The sequence below is a fragment of the Oryzias latipes genome, chromosome 12 (genome assembly GCF_053564925.1).
Source record: "Oryzias latipes strain Hd-rR chromosome 12, Olatipes_Hd-rR_3.1".
Classification (NCBI taxonomy): domain Eukaryota; kingdom Metazoa; phylum Chordata; class Actinopteri; order Beloniformes; family Adrianichthyidae; genus Oryzias; species Oryzias latipes.
In genome coordinates, this window is record NC_136248.1 from 33,459,946 (window position 1) to 33,470,709 (window position 10,764).

The following is a 10,764-nucleotide window of genomic DNA, read 5'->3' on the forward strand; positions in this document are numbered from 1 at the left end:
GCCAGCTCAACCCGAGAAATCTGAGCCGGCATGCGTGGATCGCGGCACGAGGCCCATAACCTCAAGATTCACCAGCAAGAAGATGCGACTCGCCCAAGCCAAGTCACATTTCAGGCGCACGGGAGACATATACGTCGACAGCACGTCTGACGAGGATGAGCCCAGAAAACCCTAGTTTTACAGTCACGGGCTGTGCACTCGTTTTACCAAACGATGTGAACCTGGTTTTGTTTGAATTGAATTCTACGTTCCTGTGTTCCATTACAAAATAAAGACTCCTTGACTGGGGTGTTGCTCCTTGACTGATTTTTTTTTTTCTGTCTCGACCCTATCTTTAACTCGATTGAATACAGAGGAGCAAGTTGCACACAGACACACATGCACAAAAGACAAGCACACAAAAACACACGCAACATAAAGGTGTGCACTGTTGGACAAGCATGGAGGCTTTTAGTCAGAGAGGTAAAGTATGTCCCTAGACCTTGAGAAAGCTCATGTGCCCCTTCCACCGTATTTTCTGTGTGCAGAAGAGATCTGCTCAAACAGACGTTGCATCCTACCTGCCATAACGGCCAGGCAGCGCGGAAAGTGTAAGAAGTAGAGACGAACCGAGGAGAGTGCACAGAAATGTTATTTTATTTCATTTTTTTCCATACATAACAGACAGCAGAGGGCAATAAATCTACAAATCCGTAGAGACGAACCGAGGAGAGTGCACAGAAATGTTATTTTATTTCATTTTTTTTCCATACATAACAGACAGCAGAGGGCAATAAATCTACAAATCCGGTCGCCACTTCAACATTCCTGCCCGCTGTTGACTGTCGAGTCACGATCGCTGTCTTCGCGGTAGCCCCTGCCGCCTTGTTTCACCTCCCTTCCCTGACCGTGCCTTGTCGAGGAGAACTCCTTCGCACTCGAGCGACATCCGTTGCGAACAGGCACTCTCCCTCGCTCTGTTCTGTCAAACCTCGATTCGTCCGCTTCACGCCATCCGCTTTCCACAGCTTCGCTCGGGTCAACCCTTTCGGCGTGACGACCGGGCCCTCTCGTCTGCGCCCGGAGCTTGCCCGCTCGAGAAGGCTGCGCAAAGTCAGATTCCTCCGGAGGAGCTGACGGGGCGGGCGACTGGAACGGAGGCAACCAAGCGTGGGGGATGTCTCTCAGGGGTTCGACCGCTCCGGCGCCAGCACCCCACGCTCGAAACCTGTTGTAAATGAAGCCCCCTCGTTCGGACGATGCGAAGCTCACGCTGTAGCGAAACAGCAGGTACACGTAGTACCTGGACAACTTGCGATGGTCCACAGCGATGCATTTCGGGACCTTAGCGCCGGCGTGCCCGGCGCTCTCGCACTCCATCCGATGGAGCGAGATCAGGTCGTCCTGACACACGTGCAGCGCGTCAGACCTCGTCCACATGTCCCTCAGAAGCTCGAGGCTCTTTTGAAGCGTGGGTCTGTGCTTGCTGACCACTTCGTTCTGCAGCAGGCCAGTGGCGGGCGCCCCTGCCACTATCAGGCACTCGAAAAGGGCTACCGAGGCGTGGGGAGAAAACGCGATTTTCTGTCTCATTTCTGAGTTCATTTTATAAACTGACCGAGAGCCCCCTTCGGGCGCGCAAAGCATGGAGGACAGCGGACGGTGCACTCGGAGGCTTCTCGGACTGCTGGGAGAGCACCGCTTGTATCATGTTAAGACTCTTTGTTGCAGCGACGCTCCTGGAGCGCTGGAGTGGCTGGGAGCTAAAAGCGTCGATCTGTGCGAACCTCGCCGGGGAGGAGAAAACCTCGTCGCCTGGCTCACGAGACTGTGCGGGCTGTGCGGCGTGGACACGGACAAGGTAGAGATATGCAGCGTGGACGCGAAACCTCGCGTCCGAGAGACCACGGAGCGTTTGGTGGTGTGCGTAGAGAGGACCTGGTTCCTGGGTCGCGACGGGTCTCTGGTCCTGTTTTCGACTGTAGGGCGAAACGCCCCATCTCAGAAAAACGACGGGGTGAGGTCCTTGTGCGCGGCCGCAAACGCGATCTTGGGCGCGGGAGGCTTCGAGTATGTCGCTCGCCGCGTTGCCCGGGGCTGCGAGTGCTCAATAAGACCCAAGGAGCAGGGGAGCGCTCCCGTGCTGAGGAGCCTGAGACCAGAGAGGTACGACACCGTGCCTCCAACGACGCCGATTGTGACAGCTGACAGTTTCGGACGGCGTAGCGAGCCAGAGGCGCCCACCCGCTCGTCCGAAAAATGGACGTTACGCGCCGTCCCGGAGACGGCGTCCGCGACGGCGGTCGACCTCGAGTCCCTGCTTCGCGACGGGAAGTCCGTGCTGGGCCGCGGCGGGTTCGGCGTCACGGTGCGCATCGAGGAGGGGCTGGTTGCCAAGGTCAACCTCTTCCCCGAGATGCTGAACTGGAGCCTGCCCGTGGTGGAGGACGAGTTCAAGCGCTATGCGCACGTCGCGACCCAGATGGAGGAGGTCCTGATCGGAGCCTCCATCAAGCACCCGAACGTGCTGCGGACATTCGGGGGCTTGTGGTGCGAGGCCCCCGGGTACCCTTTGGGTGGCAGGGTCGTATCCCTGATGGAGGAGGCGGCGTGCTCCCTGCACGAGTTTTCGGCGCACATGGGGACCGAGACGAGGTACGTGCCCCTGGTCGAACTGGACGTTCTGCGCGCCCTGGACCACCTGCGGTCGAGAGCCATCCAGCACAGGGACATCACGCACAGAAACGTCCTGGTGTGTCGCGCCGAAAGCAGGAGGCCCCTGCCACTGGTGTTCAAGATCAGCGACTTTGGCACCGCGTGCAACTTCTCCACTCCCGATCAGCCCAGGGGCACCCGTGCGAACAGAGCTCCCGAGGTGCTGTGGTGCCTGGAGTCCGACACTCAGGCGGACGTGTTCAGCTGGTACTGCATGATCTGGGAGCTGTACAGCGGCGCGCCCCTGATCGGCCACAGGGCGTCCGGTCAGCGGGAAGGTTTTTGCAGCAGGACCTACGCGCGGAATTTGTCCGAGCTGCTAGGCACGTACGAGCCTACCTCGGAAGCCGCCTTCGATTCGTATTACATGAAGAGCTTGGACGCCATGGAGCTGCGGCGGCAATTCCGCTCGAGGCCGCGGACTAGAGACGTCGCGAAGAAGCTGGAAGCCGCGGCCGCGAGGGCGTCCGGTCGAGCGGGCCCAGATCCGGAGTTCGTCGCCATCGGGGCGGCGTGCGTCACGTTGTTCCCCCAGGAAAGGTGGTCGGCGTCTGAGCTGCTCGAACTCCCGAGGTATCGGGACCTGGGCGCGGATGCCGTCTCGGTTCCGGCGAGGGAGATCCCGACGAACATCGGCGCCGGCTGCTACAGAGCCTGTGACGCGGTGGCTTGCGAGGACTGCGAACCCCCCGCCTTCCGGGTGCCAGACACCTCTTCTCTCGCTACCACATTCCGATCCGAGAGTAAGATCTTCTACGGGGTCGACGTGATAAGACTGGCTCCGGGTTACATACAGCCTTACGTGTGGTACTCGAGAAAGGCCAGCGCTTCATCCCAGGTCGCCAAGGAAGACTCGGGCCGTGTCGGGCGGTCTCCGGAGAGACTCACCTTCGCGCGGATGCGGATCGGGTCTCCAGAGCCAGACCCGTGCTCCGCTTCGGCCAGCTCGCCCGCGGGAGGTCCCCGGGTCATCGTGAAAGGCAAAAGCGGATGCTGCGAGGGAGAGGTCGACACAAAGATGGCCATCCTCACCCAGGCATCTCCGGAGGACGCCGAGAGGTTCAGAGAGCACGTCGTCGAGCTCTCGATTGCTGTCACGGAGCAGCGACCGGACTTGTTCGCGGGCCCGATCCGAGGCCTGTGCAGGAGCTCGGAGAGCTGCGACGGCGTTGTGGTGTTCCAGTACGCTCCCATGTTCGCTGACTGCAAGAAAGCATCCGAGTGGACTCTCGAGAACGCGCCTTTCTCCGCTGACGCCTTCGCCGCTCAGGTGCTCCTGACACTTCACCAGGCCTTGGAGGCAGAGAAGCTCCCCACGCGCGCGTTAAATCTGGACGACTTGCTGATCTGCCGAGGCTGCGCGCTGATCGACCCGGTGGCTTACCTCGCCAAGCACTTTGGTCGCGGTGGTCCTTTTTTCGGGGTGGGAAACGAGGGCCTGCTCACGTTCTGTATCGAGGTTTTGGGCAGATGCGGCTTTCGCGAGGCGGATTCCATAAGCCTCCTCTCCTCAAGGGACCCCGTCGGGATCCTCGGCGGGGCCCTGGGGATCCTGAGTGAGAGAGCGGGCCGGGGGAGACCCGTCGTACCCAGCAGGCTCACCCTGGACAGCGCCTACTTCGCGTTCGAGGAGTACACGGCCGAGAGGTCCACTTGGCGGGCCGAGCCGAGCCTCACGGGGACGAAATACGAGTCGGGCCGCGGGCTCGGCCTGCTGGTGTTCGGCAACCCTCCGCCGCGAAGGGGAAAACAGACGTTGCCGGGGCCTCCATCTGATTCCAAGTCGCTTTCTTCCCTGATACGAAACCTGACGCTGAGACTGAAGGTCAGAGTGTTCGAGAGCCACAAGGTCGAAGTGGTCGCGTTCAACTGCACGAGAGCCCCGCTGACCGTGGACCTCAGCAGGGCCGGGCTGCGCGACGTTGCGGGGGTCGACCTACTGAGCCCCGACAGAGTGCAGCTGTCCCGAGACGGCAGGTGCTACACTCACGACGCAGACCCTCGGGTCGCCTTGGGTCTATTGAAATGGGCCCCCGTCGTAATGATCTCCAAACACGCAGCACGGAGCCCCGTGCCCGAACTCACCAAAGTTTATTACAGGATCGTCATCGCCCTCGTACGCCTGTGCGGTAACGGCGCCTCCGAGAGCTCGCTGGTCGACCTCTTTGCCAGACTTTCGCCCCTCATCGTCTCCACTCACCTGCGGTGCTAGTGAGGAGCCCTTCGATCAGAGGCCCAGCGTACATGCTCATGTATGTGTGTCGATGAATGTCCCAGAGACACGGCTACGCTACACTGAGATCTGCTTCGGCTGGCTTTGTTTCTGTACTTTTACTTGACTTTTTCACGTTTGTTTGATTGTTTTCAGGTGTCCTTCGAGGGACCTACACATTGTTTGTTTTTTTGTTGTATCGTCGAGTGAAAATAAAATGTATTGTGTTCAGGTGTCTGGTTCTCCTTTATTTTCAGAGGTGAGATAAACTGTGCACTCGCTCCACCGGGGGTACGGGGTACGGTAGTGTAACCGTCCGTTGGCTCCAGTGGTACTAGGGCCCGCCAGTTCTTATTAAAATCTCGCGTTCCCTTTCGGACTGCTGACAGATACTTTCGTGTATCCCGTCAGAAAAAAAAAAACCATGAGAGGTCTCCCATTCGGACCGTGGCTACTTCTGACTCTCACATGGACCTTGAGCGCAGCGGGTGAGTCCTCTGTAGGCTTGCTGATACTGTTCCTAGCACGAGTACGATCGATGAGCCTGTGTTTTGAGAGGCAGGCCGTGACTATTCGATGAGTCTGTGTAGTCAGGTTACAAAGTCGCAGAAGGACTCGGGAGGGTTGCCGGCTAAATTTTTTTTATGCTTTCTTTTTTTGTGTCGCTGTCACGTTGTTACAGACACCAACATCACCTGTCTCATCATGGAAACCTGCATCTTACCCTGCAGTTTTCAGAGAGGAGACGGTCCGATAGTGCACTGGATTAAGGATAACGAGGGCAACCCCTTTCTTTCATATTACAAAGCGAACCCTCAGTTCAGGAATGTCAAGGGCAGAGGTTCCTTGTTCTCGGATCAGGTCTCTAAAGGTAATGCCTCACTACGGTTGTCCTGGGTGCAGCTTCACGATCAGGGAAGATACACCTGCTACGTTACAACCCGTAAGAATGAGCGATACACTTATGTCAACGTCAACGTGCAAGGTAGGAGCGGTGAGTGACTTAGGTGACCGTTTAGCGAAAATGCGGCTCTAAATTCTAGTTTGTCTCGCAGCGGCTCCGGTCCTCGACAGTTCGGAGGGGATCAGCCGGGAACGCGAACCGGTTCGGTCGACGGAGCCCACTACGGCCAGCAGGACTTTGAACGCCGCGACCACCCCCCGGTGGTCCACGCAGCCGTTTCACAACAAGGGCGGCTACCACGGTCCAACAACAGAGAACGTCGGCGCGGACCGTGACCGCACAGCGGCGACTCGCGAACGAGACGATGGGGCGACGAAAGAGGCTGAAGGTGAGAGGGGCCGACGGTCACTGTCGAGAGGGAACGCTTGGCCCGCCAAGCAAACAGGTTGCGCTGAGCTCAGGATTCGTTTCTCGCAGCGGCTCAGGTCCTCGAAGTCCGCATGGAGGAGGTGGACGACACTGTCGTCTGCTGCTCGAAAGGGATCTACCCGAAACCCGAGCTAACCTGGTCCACCGAGCCTCCGTCCGGTCGGGCTCTGAACGCCACGACCGCCGTCTGGCGGACCTCGCTGCTGCTCTACGACATCCGCAGCTCCCTGTTACTGTCGCACGAGGACGCTGTCATGGTTTACAGCTGCGTCGTAACCTCTGGCAAGCACAGCAAGAAAGCAACTTTGATGGTGGAAGGTGTGCGAAGCAAGTGGTTCATTTGTTTAGTTTCTTTTTTTTTTTTGCACCTACTGTTGGACTTCAGATTATGCACGAACGGCAGATGCGTCACTATCCTCAATCTGTTCTCGCTTTCACGGCTTATTTCTTTTCGTTTTCCTCAGGCAGACTCCAAAAGCTTCTGACGATCTATGTCCTGATCCCCGTCGGTGTCGCGGCTCTCGCAATTTGCCTGGCTCTCGGGATATGGAGCATGCTAGGGAGAACCAGGAGATGCGCTCCTGCCTGACCGTGGGACTCTCGGCGACGGACCTTTCCAATCTGCCTGCTCATGCATTGTTCCAACCTCACAGGCTTACTTTTGCTACGTGAACCCTTGTGTGTGTTCGTTTGATTGCCGTAACAATAAAGACCCTAGAGTCCACCTCTGAAAGATGTCTCTGTTTTGTTTTCGTTATTATCCTTTTCAGTGCTGAAAAAGTGTGGTTAGGACAAAAACTATATAAAGGACAAGAAAATGCTATGAGGCACTTTGCACAATGTGGCTACGCCTAGCAGGGCCCCAGAGATTCTGCTTGAGGTCACTCGGGTCCTCCGAGCGCGAACCTGACGCGCCAATCGCTTCAGACGGTGCAGACAAGGAAAAGAGACACAGGGCAAACGTCTGACATGATTTTATTTTGTATCTCATCACACGTGATCACACTGAGATGCTGCATCGGGCATTACAGCCGTCGAAGCGGAGCACAGGTCAGAGTCTGTGCTCTCGTCAACCGAGGGAGTGTGGAAGCGTAAGCACAAGCTTTCGGTCTTCGTCCGCTTCGCCCCGTCGTCAGCACGCCCACGATGCGAGTAGACGCTCACAAGCCCGACGTCTCGGTTTCCACTCGATGAGGAGGCCTCCCCCGAGCGAGGCACTTCAACGTGGTCGGCCAGCTCTTCCAAATAGGTCATCATGCGAGAGCTCTGTGCGCCGTGCGAGCGGAGAGTCTTCGAGGGCCCTGGTCGCCGGGACTCCATAGGCCCTGCCTGAAGGGAGATAGAAGACAGAGGAGTGCAACGGAAAGGTTAAAGGGGTTGAGTCTTCTTCGTCTGCCTCCAACGGTGTGAGCTTGTCGCCCCTCTGCCATTTATAAAAGACACCGGGTAACCCGACTTTGCGACCTGCCTTCGGGGAATTCTGCGTGACGTGTCGGAACGGTCTTCGGGTGTGATCGAGTGGTGCAAAGTGGAATAGTGTTTGCCTCAATCAACGAACGTCTGCTGCTGCTTCACCGGGCTCTGCGAGCGTCCCTTCGGACGAAAGTGAAGCAGACGGCGAACGACAACGGTCGAAAGGTCCTTCTGCGTCTCCCGCAGCAGACTCCGCGACCCCAACCCTACTCGATCGGGCCTCGGCCATCTGAGCAGCTAAACCATGACAGGGCTCCCATTCTTACCGTGGCTACTTCTAACTGTCGCGCGGACCCAGAGCGTGGCGGGTGAGTGCTCTGTAAGCTTGCTGACATTGTTCCGAGTACGAGCGCGATCGTCATAACCCAAAGAGTCAGCGCAACGCGGCTGGAGCAAAGCGAAAACAGGGGATGGCGAATTCCACACTACGGGTTGAGATGCAGTATCGTGACGTTGACTAAAAGTTCTTTTTTTTTGTTCACCGCTCACACAAAAAGTCAGCGAGGAGGTGGTGTACTACGACATCTATTACGACCCAGACTACGCCTTCAATTACAGTTATGAGGGGATCAATCCGGAACCCGATCTGACCCGGCCAACGGAGCGTCCTCCATCCAGCTGGACATTGGACGACACCCAGGCCACTCACGAAAGAGACAATGATGCGACGAGGGATGCTGAAGGTGAGAGGGGCCGGCGGTCCCTTTCGAGGGGGCCGCTTGGGCCTCGAAGAAAACAGGTTGAGCTGAGCTCTGTCTTCGTTTCAAAGCAGCTCCGGTCACCGAAGTCCACCTGGAGCAGGTGGGCGACACCGCCGTGTGCAGTTCGGTGGGGATCTACCCGGAACCCGAGCTGACCTGGTCCACCGAGCCTCCGTCGGGCAGGACTCTGAGCGCCACGACCGCCGTCTGGCGGACCTCGCAGCTGCTCTACGACATCCGCAGCTCCTTGTTACTGTCGCCCGAGGACGCAGGCTTGGTTTACGTCTGCACCGTAGTCTCTGGCAAAGGCAGCAAGAAAGCGACCGTGAAAGTTAAGCGAGGCGAGTGGTGTTTTTTTTTAAAAAAAAAACAACAATATTTTAATTTGGTTTTTGGACCCATTTGTTGACTGTTTCTATCCCCGCTCTCTTTCAGTCTTCTCAGGAGGACTGTTTGTCATGATATCCATCGGTGTCGCGGCTCTGACTGTTTGCACGGCTCTCTGGATCTGGAGAACGCGAGGTGGAAACAGGAGACAAGCTCCAGCCTGGGCGTAGTCTTATTCGCGATGTGTCTTTCTGCCAGTGCGCCATAGGGCGATGCAAACCCATGACTGTGTTCATTTGATCATTGTGACAATAAAGACCCTCGTGTAGACTCTGAATGATGTCTGTATTTTGTTTGCTTCATTTTTTTTTTAATTTTCATTTTCTGTGCTAAGAAGAGTTAGATCAGAAAAGGTTATGTTTAGAAAAAATAAATGTAAAAGCGGAGAGGTATACTCTGGTAGCCCTCGAGGCGCTTTCCGCGTTGCTGCAACGCAGTGTGACGTTCTACGCTTATCGGAGCTGCAGAGTTTTACCGTGAGACCGCTCAAGAAAAAAAAAAAGAAAGAACACTCAAAGCAAAGCGTCTTACTTTGATTTTTATTTCATCACACATAATTACACAGATCCCACGGATGTAGAAGCGGTGCACCAGACAGTCTGCGGTCGCATCGAACTAATGTCCCAAACGAGAGCCCTAGTTTTGTCCACCGTGACTCCAATGCGTTCTGTCCGAAGGTTGGCTGAAGACAGGAGTGCAACGGAGAGGTCGAAGAGGTCGAGTCGGGTTCGTCTTCTTCGTCCGCCCCCACCGCTCGAGCTAGCCACTCCTCGACCTTTTCTACATCCACACCGTGTACGCGGCGCTTCCCTCTCCATCGCTTTCGTCTTGCGAGAGCCGCCGCTGAGACGCCTTGCGCTCGTCCTTGCCATCGGTGCAGAGGCGACCGGGTCCCTCTCCGAACCCTCCTGCGAGCAAATCGGCTCCAGGCTCTCTGTTCTCTGCGGGTTCTGGGTCCTCTGTGAGCTGCGGGTGCTCGGCGTGAGACCCCGCGCGCTCCGCGCTCCTCTTTCTCTGCGGGTCGCTCGCTTCCGAGCTGCCCGGCGAACAGCTCAGTTTAACCGGCGTGATCGGCTTTGGTTTTGCCGGCGACGTCACAATTCGACCGTCGGTCTCTCGCCTTTCGCCGCGAGACCTGACGGTTTGGCACCGCCTGCCCAGGTCCGTCGACTTCAGAGAGCTCCTGGCCTCGCGCTCCCTGCGCGAACTGAGGCCTGCGGTCGATTTGTCCGAAAGGTCGGCCCCTTCGGATTCCCAACCGCTGCCTTCAGACGCGGACCCTCGACTCTCCGAACTGGAGGAGCGCGAACGAGCGATCCGAGCGCCGGACCTTTTCGAACCTCGACCGTCGACCTCTCTGCCTTTCTCGCCAGAGAAACGCAGCGGTTTCCTGGAGGCTGATTTTTGCAGCCCTCCCTCTGGGCGTCTTACGTCTTTGCGGCCGCTGGAGTAAGTCTTGGAGTGGTCTTCGGTGTCTTTGCGTTGTCGCTGCGTGAGCACGGTTTCGAGCCCCGGCCTCTTTTCCTGCTCGACCGAGGGTCTCGACTTCGACCCTCTGCCTTTCGGCCTCGTGGAGACTCGCATCGCCCATGGGCCTTCCGTCTCCGAGCTGTCCGAGCTGAGTGCGCGCTTGTAGCCCCGCCGGTCGCTTTTGCACGAGGGCGAGGACGGCTGCGACCCGCAATACGGACGGCCGACCCCGTCCTCGTTCCACCTGGCCTTGGAGCCCGCTTCCTCGCCAGCTCTTTGTCTGTACGCGCTACTGGGCGAGGAAGGTCGCGACACGCAGTACGGACGGTCAACTCCGTCCTCGCGTCTCTTGGCCCTGGCGACGTTGTCCTCTCCCGCCTCGATGTCTTCTTCGCTGGACGACGATGCGTCGTCTATGAAACTGTCGCTGCGATCGTAGTCGTCTGAGCTTTTGTCGCAATCCGAAGAGCTCTCCGTGTCCCTGTCGCTCAAAT

At 57.5% G+C, this 10,764-nt stretch overlaps 1 protein-coding gene across 2 annotated transcripts; it reads left to right on the forward strand.

Annotated features, from left to right (window-relative positions):
- The first annotated feature begins 1,624 nt into the window (after positions 1-1,624).
- On the forward strand, positions 1,625-9,077 carry LOC144996328 (uncharacterized). Of its 2 annotated transcripts, XM_078955721.1 has the most exons (3): positions 1,625-8,395; positions 8,485-8,754; positions 8,849-9,077. In XM_078955721.1, exon 1 carries the CDS (start codon positions 1,625-1,627, stop codon positions 4,904-4,906), a length of 3,282 nt encoding a protein of 1,093 aa, XP_078811847.1. In that variant the 3' UTR covers positions 4,907-8,395; positions 8,485-8,754; positions 8,849-9,077. The 2 variants fall into 2 exon arrangements, with proteins under 2 accessions (XP_078811847.1, XP_078811846.1); XM_078955720.1 differs by having other exon boundaries at positions 1,625-8,754.
- The last annotated feature ends 1,687 nt before the right edge of the window (positions 9,078-10,764 follow it).